This window comes from Olea europaea, chromosome 20 (assembly GCF_002742605.1).
Source record: "Olea europaea var. sylvestris chromosome 20, O_europaea_v1, whole genome shotgun sequence".
NCBI lineage: Eukaryota > Viridiplantae > Streptophyta > Magnoliopsida > Lamiales > Oleaceae > Olea > Olea europaea.
This window is the reverse complement of record NC_036256.1, coordinates 12,049,584-12,067,754: the sequence shown is the minus strand read 5'-3', so window position 1 is coordinate 12,067,754 and position 18,171 is coordinate 12,049,584. Positions and strand designations below refer to the sequence as shown.

The 18,171-nt window shown below is 32.1% G+C and overlaps 1 protein-coding gene across 1 annotated transcript; it reads right to left on the bottom strand.

Moving 5' to 3' along the window:
* Nucleotides 1-11,278: 11,278 nt before the first annotated feature.
* On the bottom strand, nt 11,279-12,804 carry LOC111369229 (zinc finger protein CONSTANS-LIKE 14-like). The gene is made up of 3 exons (XM_022990692.1): nt 12,424-12,804; nt 12,089-12,262; nt 11,279-11,685 (listed from the first exon to the last, which is right to left on the bottom strand). Exons 1-3 carry the CDS (start codon nt 12,763-12,765, stop codon nt 11,503-11,505), a joined length of 699 nt encoding a protein of 232 aa, XP_022846460.1. The 5' UTR covers nt 12,766-12,804; the 3' UTR covers nt 11,279-11,502.
* Between the last annotated feature and the right edge of the window lie 5,367 nt (nt 12,805-18,171).

The following is an 18,171-nucleotide window of genomic DNA, read 5'->3' as shown; positions in this document are numbered from 1 at the left end:
AAAAATATTGAATGTTTAGTTATCTTAATATTATATGAATATACATAAGCAATAAATGTATTCATAATGATAAGTGTGTTTTTACACACTTATTCTAGTCACAAAACATGACTATTTCCTGATAAATATAGTGAAATATGGCTTAATTCTATTAAATCATATTTTGTAGGACTATCTTGATGGATGTGATGGAATTCGAAAGAAAATATGCGAAAATGACCAAAATGAAATAAAACGAAAGTTCAGGGATCAAAGTGAAAATATTTAAAAGTTGAACCAAAAAGTCGAATCAAGAACACAAACAAGCTAAGTATTAACTCGGGGATAATACAGGATGACCAAAGGAATAAATAGAAGAAAAGTGACCAAAATGAAGAAAAATGGAAATTTAGGGACCAAAGTGCAGTTATCCAAAAGATGACCCAAAGAAGGAATCGACGACTTGAATGAGCTAAGTACCAATTGGATGCTCTCATGGATTGATGGAACGAGAAAAATGAGGAAAAGAGGTAAAAATAGGAGTAAATTAAGTTCGGGGACTAAATCGACACAATCTTAAAGTTAACACTACTATGTGACCACATAGTAGTGATTTCATTGCGGTCGCATCCACCCAATCAAAAAATTCAAGGGCTAAAATCCAATTAACTATGCGATCACATAGCTTTGTGCTATGCGGTCACATAGGTGTTTCTGAGGGCCAAATGCTGCAGTTTCCTGTTTTTGTTAAAACCCTTGTGAAACTTCGTTGGGATGCGACATATAAACCCTAAAACCATCAAATAGAGGTAGAACGCCTGGAGGAGGGAAAAGAACTCATTGGAGAGGATTTTCCATCATAATCACGAAGAGAAACGCGAAAATCTACGAGATTACACGCCAAATCTCATATCGATTATGTCGTTTCTTATCACTATTATGTATTTTATTATTTCTCCATGTTAGGCTAGGTTTTCATGTACTAGGAGACCGATGAACTTCATGATGTAATTTTTAATTTCTAGTTTTGCAAATTTGACACCGAAACACATTTTTTTGAATTTTGAATTATTTATATACAAGCTTCAATAATTACGTGCATGTAATTATATAAATGTGGTGACTTATTTCATGCATTCGAGAGAAGGGAAATTAGTTCGACAATGTATAAATCATCGTAAGATCCGATAAGAAATAGAGATATACCGCTATACCTTGCGTAAATCTTTAAGTGCTCACAATACTACATGCATTCTTGTATACCTGCACCTGTCATAGAGATATAGGCCAGTGAAATATGAGAATAGATTCAGTTTTACTTAAGAGAGACTGTTGGATAGATTTATGAGTATAGATTCTTTAAAATATTAACGTGTTGTCAATTTATGAACTAGGGTTAAAAATAGACATTGTTTGAAAATTCGTGATCCTAGTGCGATTCAAATTCATTGATTTCATCAATTTTGCATTCAAATTCATTTGAGTCTCACATATTTGCATATTAGATTAAATTAAGGTTAATTCAAGTTATTCCACATCCTATCCGACAATTTGGTGTTGGTTAAAGTCAATTAGATAGAATTAAACTACTCAATCTGAGTGGGATGACATTCGGACTCAAATTTTCCACTTTATTACTTGTCACGGACCGTACACTTGCGGGTTCCAATCGAAATAAATATTTCATGGACACATAGCATAACCATCAAAACTTCAGGTAGTTCAAGTATTCAAGTCCTTGCTTATGCTATTACTATAGTGCATTTGTGAGGCACAATGTTTTCTTTTATTTTCTTTCTAATGTATGATGTTGCTTGTAGAACATCTTTTATTAACATTGTCAATTGTTTGTTTTTATTCTAGGAAGGCTTCTACAACTACCTTTGAGGATTGGATTGTTCCAATGTGAAGATACATTCCATTTTTGAAGGATTTGTTGTGTTCATGAAAATATTCTTTTGATTTGACTCCGCAAGTAAGCGATTTGCAACAAGTAATAAAGTGAAAAAAAGAGTTCAAATGTCGTCTCATAGAGATTCAGTAGTTTAATTATATCTAACTCGATCTTAACCGAAACCAAATTATCAAATGAGATTTGTAGTGGTCTTAAATTAACCCTAGCTTAACCTAACATGCAACTATGCTTGACTCAACCGAACTAGAATGCAAAATGACTATTGAATGTAAATTTGATAAAATCAATGAATATAAACTGCACTAAAATTACGAATCCCCAAGTAATGCCCACTTTTAACTCTAATTTCACAAATTGACAACATGTTGAATTTTTTAAGAATCAATGCTTCTAAATCCATCCAACAATCTCTCTCGAGTAAAGTTGAATCTTTTTTCATATACCACTGGCCTATATCTTTATGAAGGGTGCAAATATACTAGAATGCATATGGATGGTGGGCATTTAAAAATTCACGCAAGGCATAGAGGTGTATCTCTATCTCCTATCGGACCCTACGATGATTTATATCTTGTCGAACTCATTTCACTTCTTTCGAATATATGAAATATGTCACCACACTCACACAATTACGTGCACATAATTATGGAAACAATTAATTTTATATAAATCAGTCAAAATTCAAAAACGTGTTTTGATGTCAAAATTGTAAAACTAGAAATTAAAAAATTATATCACAAGGTTCATCGATCTCTTACTACTGGAAAACCTAACCTAACATGGATAAAATAACAAAATACACAAATAACTCTAAGAAACGACATCACCGATGTAGGATTTGACATGTAATCCCACTGATCTTCATGTTTCAATTTGTGATTGTGGTGTGGAATCCCCTCCAATATGTGTTTTCTTCTCTCCCAAGGCGTTTTCTCATGAATACAACGACTTTTAGGTTTTTCTACCACTTTCCATTTAGGTTTTCATAAGAGTTTGCACGCAAAATGAAAATTGCAGAATCGTGCCCAGATCTTAACCATGCTACTGCATGGTTCACCTGGACTGCCCCTATTATCGCATGGTGGTCACTTTTCTTTTAATTTTGCCACTTAGGTCCCCAACTTCCAATCTCTTGCGTTTTGACCTCTTTTTTGGTTCTTTTTTCTCCCAATACTTCAATTCTTCAACAAGTTGGAGTTTTAATCTTTCACATCATTTTTCTTGCCTTCAGTTCATCTTTTGGCTATTTATATTCTAGTCCCTGAACTTTCATTCTTTTCCATCTTGGTCCATTTTCTTCAATTTCCTTCTTCTAATATCCTACATTATCACCAAATTAGTACTTGGCTCATTTTCATTCTCGATTCATCCTTCGGTCATCTTTTGATTATTTGCATTTTGATCCCTGAATTTTTGATTTGTTTCGTTTTGGCACTTTTCTTGTCTTTTCTCGTGAATTTCATCATATCCATTAATATGGTCTTACAAAACAAAATTGCATAGAATTAAGCCATATTCAACCAATTTCATCAACGATTTGTCATATTTTATGAACCGAAAAAGTGTGTAAAAACGCACTTATCATGTTGCATTTCCAAAAGTACCCTTAAAAGAGAATTGAAGGACCAATAGCTATAATTGCCTCAAAAATTGTCCTTTGTTCATAAACCATATACATATTTTAAATAACATGCTAAAAATACAACTTCAAAGAACATAACAAAATGTGATTTGATTCATATTTTGGTTTGGTAAGCATCTTTCCTTTGGTAACAAAAAACAGACTTAGCTATGTGCACAACTTTGGTTTGGCGCCCAGTGACATTGACTATTTTATGTACTTGTTTCAACGCTCTCATTTGTTATGCTAGGATTGGAACTTTAATCATCCATCTAGATACTCCACCCTTCTTTAGCTCTCACATGTACATAGTTTGAAGCTTTTTCTTCTATGCACCATGTCTTTGTTTTCCTCCTTGTATGGTTTATCCATTATCTTAATTAATCTAGTGATTTGTAAAGTCATGATGAGATCACTGATAAATTGTTTCATAGTTTTGATGGTTCAAATGCTTGTGAGGATTTTGTTAGTTTGGTTTGGACATGGTTAATAAAATTAAAGGTGTTCTCAACTTCACTTTACTTATTTACCTTGTGTTTTACTTTTCACTAATTCATTATACAAGATTTTCGGTGCATTATGTTTTCTTGCTCCTCTTTGCCTTGTCTACCCTCAAATTCTTTATTTATGTAAAACATCTCATAACTTACCGTCCTTGTGCCATCAAATAGTAATGCCATCTCATAACTTTTAACTTATGTGTTTAGGTTCCGAATACAAACAACTTTAATCTATAAACAAATAACTAGCTAAATCATGCTGAGCAATGGGCAATTAGCTTTTTATTTAAGCTCCTAAAATATGTACAACCTAAGATAAAATCAAATCATTACATCATTGCTTATATTTAGTTATGAAAACTGACCAAAAAGTGATTATCTTCAACAAGTTTTGGAAAATCTACAATTTTTTACGGTAATAAAAGCAAGAAAAAACAACGCACTTGTTAAAATTTCATAGGTCGTATTGAAGGCAGATTCAATATATAAATTATAAACTCTCTAATAATTTAAGTTATAAGGAAAAAAAATTAATGTTGGGGACTTAATTCTCTAGTTCGACCGTTTACTTAAATTGTGGATTTGTCATATCTCTAACAATTTAAAATTTTTGACTTTTAGGTGAAATTACTCACCAACCTTAAATCTCAATGATGAATCTCATGAAAAAAATAATTACATCTACAAAATAATAAAAAAACGCAGTGGATTACCCGCCGCCACCGCACAACAAGAATCAACCGGCCGTCTTCCCCACTTATAGGGACCATTCTGATGCCATTAATTAGCTTACTATAATTAAATCAAGAACTCATTATTCAGTCACATGAGAAACCAAATTATTAGTGTAAAGAGATTGTACAGTTTCTCGCTTTTACAATATTATTTAATAAAAGAATGGTTCTTAAAGCCAAACATGTGCAATCAAAGATAATAGAAATACTTCCAAAGTTTAGTAGGGTTTTTCCTTTTCTTGAGGGTGGGTGAAGAGGGCCAGCCTTGTTTCAAGTTGGTAGAGATTGAGTAGTCAGCTTACTTATATCTTATTTTATATTCTTTCACATGCACATCATATTAATTTTCAATCAAATATTTGACACAGAATTTTCATAAATGAATTGTAAAGAGACTCGAATACAATAATTTTGTTTACTTAATTTGTGTTGTGAAACAAGATGATACCAGATCAATTCAATATCTCTTTATTGAAGAAAAAAGAGATTATAGTCACAATATGAAGTAAAGATCTAAAAAATACACGAAGTGTAATTTTTAGTATGAGAATCTTCAATTGCAATTGCTGTCTCTCTTACTTTTCATTAATATGTTCAGATGAATTTTTCTTAAAAATCTTGACTACGTTTTTATAAAATAAGAGATAAAGTTTATGTAATATTCCTTACATTACGTTCTTGCCCAGTTTGCTGGCTTATGTCCATAACATAACCATCAAAACTTCAAGTAGTTCCAGTATTCATGTCCTATTACTATAATGCATTTGTGAGGCACAATGTTTTCTTTTATTTTCTTTCTAATGTATGATGTTGCTTGTAGAACATGTTTTATTAACATTGTCAATCGTTTTTTGATTTTAGGACGGCCTTTATGACAACATTTGAAGAATGGATTGTTCTACCATGGAGATACATTCCATTTTTGAAGGATATGTTTGTGTTTGCGAAATTAATTTTTTGATTTGATTCCGCAAGTTTAAGTTCGCAGCAAGTAATAACGTGGAAAATAGAGTCTGAATGTTGTCCCACAAAGATTGAGTAGTTTAATTCAATCTAACTCGATCTTAACCGAAACCAAATTATCAAATGAGATTTGTAGAAGTCTTAAATAAACCTTAGCTTAATCTAATATGCAACTATGTATAACACTATGACTCAACCGAACTAGAATACAAAATGACAGTTGAATGTAAATTTGATGAAATCAATGACTATAAATCGCACTAGGATCACGAATCCCCAAGTAATGTCCACTTTTAACCTTAGTTTCACAAATTAACAACACGTTGAATTTTTGAAGAATCAATGCTCCTAAATCCATCTAAAAGTCTTTTTCGAGTAAAGTTGAACCTATTCTTATATACTATCAGCCTGTATCTCTATGACGGGTGCAAATATAGAAGAATACATGTGGGTTGGTGAGCAGTTAAAGATTCACGCAATAGATAGCGGTATATATCTGTTCCCTATCGGAACCTACGATAATTTATGCCCTGTCCGACTCGTTCACTTTCTCTCGAATGCATGAAATTAGTCACCACACTCATGCAATTACGTGTACATAATTATGGAAACAATTAATTATATATAAATTATTTAAAATTCAAAAACGTGTTTTGATATCAAAATTGCAAAACTAGAAATTTAAAAGTTACATCACAAGGTTCATCGATCTCTTAGTACATGAAAACCTAGCCTAACATGGATAAAATAAAAAAAATACACAGTAACTATAAGAAACAATATCATCGATGTAGGATTTGACATGTAATCCCGTTGATCTTCAAGTTTCTCTTTGTGATTGTGGTGTGGAATCTCCTCCAATATGTGTTTTCTTCTCTCCCAAGACATTCTCTCTTGAATACAACAGCTTTTAGGCTTTTATACCACTTCCCAATTAGGTTTCCATAAGAGTTTACACAAAACGAAAACTACAGAATCGTGCCCAGATCTTATCCATGCGACCGCATGGTTTACCTGGACTGCCCCTGTGTCTTCTTGGTCTGCAACAATGCCAATACTTCAATTCTTCAACAAGTTGGTCTTTTAGTCTTTCACATCGATGTTCCTGCCATCGGTTCATCTTTTGGCTATTTACATTCTAGTCCCCAAACTTTCATTCTTTTCCATTGTGATCCCTTTTCTACTATTTCCTTCTTCTAATGTCCCACATTATCACCAAATTAGCACTTGGCTCATTTGCATTCTCGATTAGTCCTTCAAGTCATCTTTTGATTATTTTGCATTTTGGTCCTTGGACCTTTGATTTGTTTCTTTTTGGCCCCTTTGTGTCTTTTCTTGTGAATTTCATTATATCCACCAATATGATCCTACAAAACAAAATTGTATAGAATTAAGCCATATTAAACCAATTATATTAACAATTAGTCATGTTTTGTGGACCGAATAAGTATGTAAAAACGCACTTATCGTGTTGCATTTCCAAATGTACCCTTAAATGAGGGTTGAAGGACCAATAGCTATGATTGCCTCGAAAATTGTCCTTTTTTCGTAAACCATATAAATTTTTTAAAAAACATGCTAAAAATACAACTTCAAAGAACATAATAAAACATGATTTGATTCATATTTTGATTTTGTAAGCATCTTTCCTTTGGTAACAAAAAGTGGACATAGGTATATGCACAACTTTAGTTTGGCATCCAGTGACATCGACTATTTTATGTACTTGTTTCAAAGCTCTCATTTGTTATGCTAGGATTGGAACTTTAACCATCCATCTAGATACTCCACTCTTCTCTAGCTCTCACATGTACATAGTTTGAAGTTTTTTCTTCTATGCACCATGCTTTTGTTTTCCTCCTCCTATGGCTTATCCATTTTCTTAATTAATTTAGTGATTTGTAGAGTCGTGATGAGCTCACTAATAAATTGTTTCATAATTTTGATAGTTTAAATGCTTGTGAGGATATTGTTAGTTTGGCTCGGATATGGTTAAGGAAATTAAAGGTGTTCTCAACTTCACTTTACCTATTTACCTTGTGTTTTACTTTTTACTAATTCATTATACTAGATTTTCAATGCGTTATGTTTTCTTGCTCATCTTTGCCTTGTCTACCCTCATGTTCTTTATTTATGTAAAACATCTCATAACTTACTATCCTTGTGTCGTCAAATAGTAATGCCATCTCATAACTTTTATCTTATGTATTTAGGTTCCTAATACAAACAACTTTAATCTATAAACAAATAACTAGCTAAATCATGCTGGGCAATTATTCTTTGTTTGTCAACCATTCTACTACATTCTACCATATTATTTTTTCTACGGTACTCATTTTCTACCACACATTCTTCTTTAAAATAAATAACATAAATAAAAAACTTTTCATTTTTTTAACCACACATTTCAAAATCTATCACTATTCCATAATACATTTTTTGAAATTAAAGGGGCACAAACAGACCCTTAGCTTTTTATTTAAGCTCCTAAAACATGTACAACCTAAGATAAAATAAAATCATTACATCATTGCTTATATTTAGTTATGAAAACTGACCAAAAAGAGATTATCTTAAACAATTTTGAAAAATCTACAATTTTTACACTAATAAAAGTACGATAAAACAACGCACGTAACAACGACTAGTTCTTGTTAAAATTTCATAGGTCGTATTGAAGGCAAATTCAATATATAAATTATAAAGTCTCTAATAATTTAAGTTATAAGAGAAAATTAATGTTAGGAACTCAATTCTCTCATTGACCCGTTTACTTAAATTGTGCATGTCGTATCTCTAAAAATATAAATTTTTTGACTTTTAGGTGAAATTACTCATGAACCTTAAATCTCAACGATGAATTTCATGAAAAAATAATTACACATACAAAATAATAATAAAAAAACGCAGTGGAGAACCCCCCGCCGCCGCCGCCGCCCAACAAGAGTCAACCGGCCGTCTTCCCCATTTCTAGGGACCATTTTGATGCCATTAATAAGCTTACTATAATTAAATCAAGAACTCATAATTCAGTCACATGAGAAACGAAATTATAGTGTAAAGAGATTGTGCAGTTTCTTGCTTTTACAATATTTAAAACAATAATGGCTCCAAAAGCCAAACATGTGCATTCAAATATAACAGAAATGGTTCCAAAGTTTAGTAGGGTTTTTTCCTTTTCTTGGGGATGGGTGAATTGGGCCAGCCTTGTTCCAAGTTGGTAGAGATTTGAGTAGTCGACTTACTTATATCTTATTTTATATTCTTCCACTTGTATGTCGTATTAATTTTGAACCAAATATTTGACGCATAGAATTTTCATAAATGAATTGTAAAAAGACTCGAACACAATAATTTAGTTTACTTCACTTGTGTTGTGAAACGAAGATGATATTGGATTAATCCAATACCATTTTATCGAAGAAAATAAGAGATAATAGTCACAATATGAAGTGAAGATCTCAAAAACGCACGAACAATGTAATTTACAGAGCATAAAAATTTTATTATAATGTGAAAAAATAATACAAAGATTTTATAGGGATGTTCAAACCCTAATTTAGAGTTATAGTTGAAGTAGAATGCAAGAAAAGGAGTAGAAGAGGAAAATATCTCACAGGATGAAAACAGATCGAGTGGCGCCTCAATGCCGTAGCATTGGGCCAAAAGCATTTTGGCGCCTATTCTCGGATCCTTTACTTCAAAAACTTGATTTTCTTCATCCCAATATCCTCTTCAAATCCAACACAAATTTCAACTCTCAATTGGACTTTCAAGTAAAACTTGAATAAAATACCACAATAGCATTCCAACTAGAATTTTTTTTTTAATGTGCACTTTAATTAAAATTCTCAATTATCTTCAACAAAAAAATCGGGTTTTGTGTATCATTTTCATTGGTAGATTATTTTATCACTACATTGCAACGAATACCACCTTCTCACTTCAAACATTATTATGGTAAATGGAAAAAGACTAAAATAGCGACAGATATCATCCTAGTACCTCAAACCCACAAGATTAAAATAATTATATTGGGGTACGTATATTTATGTGCTCCAGTGCTCCAGCTTCCGAGTACAAATTAAGCTCATATTTGATTCACTTAAAAAACATATTAAAATTTAAGTTAAAGTTAACAGTGATTTTAACCACATGCCTTATAGAATTCACAGTTTTTGAACCATACATTCCATCAACTTTTATTATATTTTATTAAAAATATGATTTTTTTCCTTTTTTTTTTATCTAAATCAAATAAGGATTAATTTTGGTTTTGCTCATGTGCATGCCCTCCAAACTATCATTGATCTTGCCCTCCTCTTTTTCTTGGCCACAATTAATTTTAAGATAATACTACTTGTATACTTCAGGTGCATATAATAGATGATACCCCCTCATATGGGGCCTAGGCATAATAAATTATTTGTGAGTCCCCCTCCATGTGAAGGTGTCAACGACTATATACAGGAAAATTGTACATTTAGCACTACTTAATTTTAACCATCCAGAATGGAAACATCCCTATAACTTTCCTGGAGTGACTAATTCTAAACCATCTAATCACATAACAAACCTCATTAAGGTGTCCTATCATGCATATATTATTCCAGAACCATCAATTGTAAGCTCATCTTTATCCCTCATTTTTCCTCCAAATATTGATTCATTGGAAGTCGTGATTTCTTATTTTTGAATCATTATTGCGTGGCGGTGCTACACATACAGAGAAAAAACATACAGACATTTCACAAAATACACACATTAGTGGGCTCCACATCAATAAAATATTCACATTGGGCCCACCCCATGCGTCACCCCTGCGAAACCTATGTGAGCATTGGGCATTTTCCTTATTGTGTTGCAGCCACTTTCAGCATGGTCAGTTGATCTGAAACTTTAAGCTGTTAAAGATAATCTCATGTATAATATCAATTAAATATTGTCTTTATTACGCTCTCTTATAAGCAAATACGATTCATTTTTTTACTCATAAAACCTGACTTGTTCACAAATTCATAAATGTATATATAATGTCAAGACTTGAATTCAAGATTTTTGACCGCTCTAATATCATGTTAAAGTATTTGATCTAAAAGATTAAATATTATTCGCATGATAAAAGTTAGGATAAATATATATGTACAAACTATGGTTGACAAAATCTTTCACTCCCTCTCACATAATGTGTGGACCCAGCATGTATCTAAAAAATGGCGGCTTGTGGTTCCCATCCCTATTGTGAGTAGTGAGTAAATGATTGTGTAAAAAAAGTTTGTACATATAGCATTATCCTAAAAGTTATAGCTCATAGGACAAAAGTTCAATCCATTAAATTGCTCATATTTCATTATGTGGTCGAGTGTCTTTTTCTCTCGTGCAACCTTAAGCATTCGGGTCAAATCAAGTTGCTTTTAGATAACAAGAGAGGATTAAATTGCATGATAGAATGGAAAATATAATCAAAATTCACAAAGCCTGAAGACCTCCCATCCACTGACTACAAGATGGTGACTGCTGCCTAATTCTTCTTATTTTGTCCTAAAACTTTAACCAAACAGTAGTGTGATTAAATGCATATATGTTTCCTGTATTTTCAGTGGCAAACAAAAGTTATAAATCACAATAGAATTCTTGAAATTAAGTAACATTTTCAATGCACATATTCAATATTTTGACAATGCAATAAAGGAAATGTAGATAATCAATTTCACCTTTTAGAATCCTTAAACTGAAATGTTAAGTACATATGAAGCTCCAAAATATTAATATTTGGGAACTCTTTTAGGATCAAGGCATCATATTTGCTGAAAAAGCATTGAGAATGTTGATCCAGTTATCATTATCCTCCTCGTCTTCCTCTACGCCCGTACGATCCCATTGACTCCGACTCATCTTCTCCGTTTCATCATTCCTCGCGAATCTCCCCCTAATGCGTGGTCGACTGTCTGCCAATGTCTTCCTGCATTCATACTATGACACACAAAATTAGATAATTAATAACAAACTAAAGGTAGAAATTTAGAGGCATTTGGTGTTTTGGAAGTTAATTATGTACCCCTATAAAGAAGTATAATTGCATGCCTGTTTGGACTCCATTTTTTGAAAAATGGGTTTTTTAACATTCTTCAATAAATAATATTATACATAAATTCAAATTCCTTTTTTTTATTTTTTAACCACTCATTCTAAAAAACACTACTATTCCAAAATACATTTTCTTCTGGAGTCTATTTTTAGTGGAACCCAAATAGAGGCTTAGACGTGTAGTAGGACGACGTATAAGGACATACTCTTAGGCTAAACTTTTTATGCATTCTGGTTTCTTCTTTGATGAAAATATATAAGAAAAGCGAATTAGAAAAATTTTATAAACCTTAATCCTCTTGTTGAAGTTCCTCAAATTTCTCTTGCTTCTGTATCTTTCAATTCTCTCTTTTTTCTCCTCTGGACTGTATCGGCAGGCTTTGCTCATACTTTCTATGATAGAGCTGCTGTCATTTGACAATGGACTGTTGGATCGCTGGTTATGCCGTGCCAAGTTTATGCCCTGTTACATTATGCAAAAGCAACATCGCAAATGATTAACAAAGAAAAATAAGTTAAAAATATTACACCTCTCGGACTCTCAAAACCGCCCTCTTAAAGGTTCATTCGTATATAGTAAGAATATTATGTCGATTAATGGTAAAAAGAACAAGTTGGTGTTACCTGTAAATCACCAGTGCTTAAAACCTTCCTGACTGGCGATGAATCAAGTCGAGAGTAGCCTTCGAAGTTTTTGTGAAGAGAGTGGCTACTTATGCTCCGTTGAATTAAAGTCGAAGTGTATGTTTCACGACTAGCGATTGAAGTTGGAGAGCCAATATAACTGCTGCATACACTTCTATTGTTTTCAAGTTCGGATTTGAATGCTGAAAGGGAGCCATGGTTGTTGCTCAAAATTGCGAGATGGGGCAAGGCTAGTGGTGCAGTTGTAGGACTTGTGATGTCCGGTAATGGAAAATGGACAAAGTTGTCATAAGAAAATTCATTCCCAATGTGTCCATACATGGCGTGTAGTTACTAGAGAGATAGAGAGATGAAAATGGAATTGAATTTTGGTTTGATAAAAAAAACCAAGTATATGCAGTCTTTTTAAAGTTGGACTAGCTGGAAGGTGACGTGGCAGATGACGTCATTTTGAGAGGGGTTTGACTTTGCTTATTCATTCCATTATGTTCTTGGACTTTTTCTTTCAATTATTTGGGTGAGAAGGTTCCAGCATGAGACATGGCTCATTTGTTATTATCCAACATTTTGGATGAATTAGTGCATTTTTCATGTCTAGTTATTAGTTAATATTACACTTCATGGACACGCTAGGTGCATATTTTAAACGCCGATGAGTACATTGAATTATTCATGAGACTGTGAGCTATGTTCATTTATGATTCATATCTTAAAATCAGATATCGATGAATATATTGAACTATTCATTGAGAAATCCCATGAGTCATGCACAACAACGTAATTAACATGAGTATGCTTTATCACTGATGAAAAATGAATCTTTCTTGTTATTTCCATGTTCAAAATAAAATTGAAACCTTTTAGAGAATGAAGAGAGGCCAAAACTCTTCCTCTCAAGAGTACTTTTTGAGGTTCCAATTGTAGCGAATGTATCACGCTAATGTTTCAATAGTTATTTTTAAATGAAGCACGCTACATGTACAATTTACTTTACAATTTGGACTACAATCATTGAGTTGACACAAATTTCTACCACACATTTTAAAAATTATTTTTTCAATCAATGGTGTGGATCCCCGCACCTTACCGATTGTCAATCAAGTTGTGAAACATGATTGTACAATTAGAATAATTCATTTTTAAATAGATTTAGTAATCCATACCATGCTCTAGAACCACTTGGACTTTGCATAGCTTTGCTTGGGACTATAAGTGTCATGGGCCCGTTCGTTGGGTAGGGAAGGTCATGTCCAGGATCAGTGTTTAAGTGTCTTTTTAAATCCTTATTGTTTTTTATTTCAAAAAAGTTAAAATATCTATACCTGACATTGACATTCGTGCCTCATTTTTTCAACGGCCATCCTATCTTGATGAAAATTACAATCAATCTCTATTAACGCGGCTCAATATAAGCAGTCTGATCCAATTTTATACCTCATGCCTCGAGCGTGAGTTATTGAATAGTATTTTTTTACAAGAGTTTGTAATTCCTATCGAAACATACGCTCAAAGTGGGTGTAGATCAAATGAACTTTTCATTCATTAGATGAAAAAGATCATCAATATTTTTTCCCCTTTATAGTATAAGAATTAACAATTTTCTAATGTGGCCCTATTCCATGGTCTCTTTGCATTTTTTGCTCGAAATCTGCCTCGTGAGAAATCGATTCTTAGCCAACTTGCAATTTTATGACCCCACCACTTAGTTTAAAAATAGAATATAAGTTAATAAATTTTTAAAATGTTAATAGCATGCCCCTATAGCATATAACTCAATCATTTTTCATAGGTTAGGGTTGACAAAACTCGAGTAATCATCATTACAAGGACATAATACTACTTAAAGAGGGGATTAAGATTGTAATTTATGTTTAGAGAACATATGCAACGCATTTTTTCCTAAAATGTTCGATCGACAAATTATATCTTAATTTATTAAATCGTCTTGTTCGATATATTAGATTAAATTCAATTAGACTCGATTTGATAGAGTTAAAAAAGAAAGACACGTGAAATATTTGTTCATAATTTAAAATTTTTGAAAAATTATTTTGGGTTGTCGATAATACTTTCAAACTAATAGGTATATTTTATTACATCCATTTGAGTTTGTTTGATTTTTTCAATTACATACATATAATGCAATATTACTCTTTGTTCATTTTGGAACTATAAAGGTAAGAGTAATCATCAAATCGTTAGCAATTGATGAGTGAAAATATCTGAAGTATCTTTTAATACGAACAAGAGAAACGTGTAAAAACACGTTAATTTTGAAATATTCGTGATTTTAGGAAATTGATAATTCCATATTTAACTACGAAATATTGAATAATTGATAAGAAATTGAGATATGTCAAAATATTTTTAAGCAATGATAAAAAATTAATCATCCAACTAAAACATTCCGTTACCCGATGCAAACCTAATTAAACTGTACCATAGTCTCTCGTCTATTATAAAAATAATTAGCAGATGCTAATGACGAAAAAGGCACAGAAATCAAAATAAAAACCTTTTTTTTTTTTTTAAATAAATCTAAGATTAAAAAAAAAAAATCTGGTCTCATGTGTGCTTAATATCCTGTCACGTGCCATGTCTCAAACAAATATTTTCTCGTTTCGAATAGTCCGATGAATCAACAAATGTACTCACATTTGCATAATCACTCACAAGGCATATATTACTCGTGTCAATAAATTTAATCATAATTATTTAATTTAACAATTTAAAGTTTTAAATGAAGAATTTTATTTATTTATTATTTATTTTTTAAGCCAAAATAAACTTTCACTAAGTATAAGCCCTTGCAAATATTCAAAGAAATAAAAATATAAAATAAAATCCATCTAGTTTCAAACAACTAGGGAAGTGATAGCAAATGAAGCAAGCCATTGAGCTACTATATTTCTCTCTCTAGGTACAAAATAGTAAGATCTACACCCTATCTCTTTAAGAAGAACTACAATATCATAGTGTTGTGTATGTGGCTCATATAGAATAAAACATAGGTTCCTTGGATTAAATAGGTCGATGTCGGAGTGGAGCGTAGCGCACCGAACGAAAATTAAAATTATTTATGTAAGTAGAGTATAATTTTTGTTCTCGATCTTCCGATCTATTTTTCATTTTAGTGGAAGTAACCTAAAAAGATGTAAAGACCTCTCGCTCGAAATATAATATACTCATAGAGATGAGTATTATTTATATATATATTTTTAAGTTATTATTCGTGATAATATCTTTTCACGAATTTGGCCTAAAACTCCCAAATTGCTTGAGTGGGCTCTGTTACCATTTGACGGACAACTTTTGCACGTACTTCATGTCTTTCCTCTGAGAATAAACCATGACTCCGCACTAAAGTTTTGTTTCGCACAACAAAAGTGAGGTGATCAAGATATTTGTATTAGGACCGTAAGGAAGTGTCTTGAAGACAAAATATGAATAGGCGCATGGCATAAATTTCTAGATCAAATGTTTTGAGAAGTCAAACACATGACTATGAACATTTTGACTATGTACAAATCCTGAAAACCATTATATGCACCATGTGCCGTGTATGTATATTCAACATTGAGTCTGAGGACCCCACGTCGACCCCACGCCCCACTCCCGGCCCCACCCTACCCCTTTCTTGACATAGAATCCTTAGAATCCGATATGTCATTTGAAAAGTGTATCTATCTGTCTGGCAAAACACCAAGTAGAGTAGTTGCTGAAATGATGATGATGCAGACTTCTGTGCAGAAAGTAAATAACCAAGAATCAACGTTTCGTTCCTGGGTTGGTCAAAATGGCACCCCAAAAGTTAGAAATTTTTTTTTATCCTAAAACGATTTCCACTTCACTTTTATCAGTACTCATAAACTGGTTAGCTACAAATATTCGTGCTTGCACACTACAATATATATGAATTGTCATCTCATGTGGCTTTTGGAGGTATTTTCCTTATGTCGTGGGCAAACACATCATTTCATCATGTATTGGCAACTAGTCCATGTTCACAAGGGATCAAAATTGTTGTGAATTTGCTTATCATGTACAGTGGAGTTAAAAATAAATTTCAATTCTTATCAAGAATCATCTTTGTATTTAGATAGGAACTATGATAAAAGTTATACATTTTCAATATTTGCAAACTCCTTTATTTTTCCCTTGTTCCAGTCACCTTGATCTACCACTCACAATTATCCAATTGTCCAGCCTCCAATAAAATTCCATACAAAGAACAGATTATAGCTATCGGGGTTTTCTCCTCTTGTGCTAGTAAGAATTATGAGAATCTCTACAAACTAAAAATCCTAATCGCGTATTTATATAAGCTCAAAATAGTTTGGCCTGATTCGGTCCAATATTTAATTAATCAATTTAATTAAATCTGGTCCGTGAATTAATTAATCTTAATTAGGCATATAAATAAGCAACCTAATTAATTAATTTATTCAACGCTTTTAAATTAATTAATTAATAAATTACAATATTCTAATTCTCTTTTTGTATGCGATCCACTAGGTTCCTGATCACGATATCTAATGACATGAAATATTATTTTGATCTAATCAAAATTGATAAATTAAAACACCCTTCCAATTTATAACCAATTCACACTCGCCGTCCCAAATTGATATCTAGCAATGTGTCAGGACAATATATGTGACGAAAAATATTACGTGGTATGACAAAATCAAACTTGTTTGTTTATCGTGAAATTATAATCATTTCGTTAATATGATCCGATCAATTACGAGATATGAAAATGTGTCAATCGTGATCATCGATCATACTTTCATTCCACTATTAAATCTATATAAGTCAAAAACTCATTTTTCGACTTCTGAGTATACTTTGGCTAAGGAATTTATTATCGACTTAATTGAATGAAATGCAGATCATAATATCTTACTATCTACAAGTGACGAATCATCTATTGGTCATTCACAACATTTATATGATTTTTAACATATCCAAACGATACCGTATTAGCAGCTCTAAATAGAGCAACATCCAACACCGTCAAAGTATGACTGTCTTCATACATGGCACTATGACGACCTCAAGTCAAATGACCAATTTCACTACCGGATGTTAGAGATTAACCACTAACACTCATATAGTTATCTATGTAGAATCTCTTAGCGGGTCTCCAATGTTTTGTTCTATAACAAAAACATCAACGCGTTCATTTAAGTGTCTTCACACTTTAGCTCATGAGATTAGCTACTTACTTCACAAGTAAGAAATGATACACATGATGGTCTAACTATAATAACGATATCTGCATCTCGTTATTACTTACGCCCATGAATTATTTAAGATCCAATCATATGTAATTTACATCTCATAATCACAATTTTTTTTTTATTAACAAATTACTGAAACTTGAATTTTCGAACTCTATTATTTGACATTATTCATCAGAATATTAATTTAAATAAATAATAGATCTTGCCAAAATAAATGTATTAAACATATTAAAAGTGTTTACAACCTAAATTGATTGAATTTAGGACATAACACTTACAAAAACTATACTCCTCGAGTTTGCAGCACCACCACTACATTTAAAATTGCAAGCACTACTATAGTATAGGCACTATATGGGCTTATTTGACATAAGTTTTGAAAAGTAAATGAATTTATCATTTAATGTCACATAGATTGATACTTAACACCAGCAATGGAGAATAATATTACTTAAATAAGATATCTCCTGCAAATTTTGAA

Coding starts and splice junctions, on each gene's coding strand:
- LOC111369229 (XM_022990692.1), bottom strand. CDS start 12,765: ATGTATGGACACATTGGGAATGAATTTTCTTATGACAACTTTGTCCAT. Junction 12,263..12,423: donor TAAGCACTGGTGATTTACAG/GTAACACCAACT, acceptor ATAATGTAACAG/GGCATAAACTTGGCACGGCA. Junction 11,686..12,088: donor ACTTCAACAAGAGGATTAAG/GTTTATAAAATT, acceptor TGTGTGTCATAG/TATGAATGCAGGAAGACATT.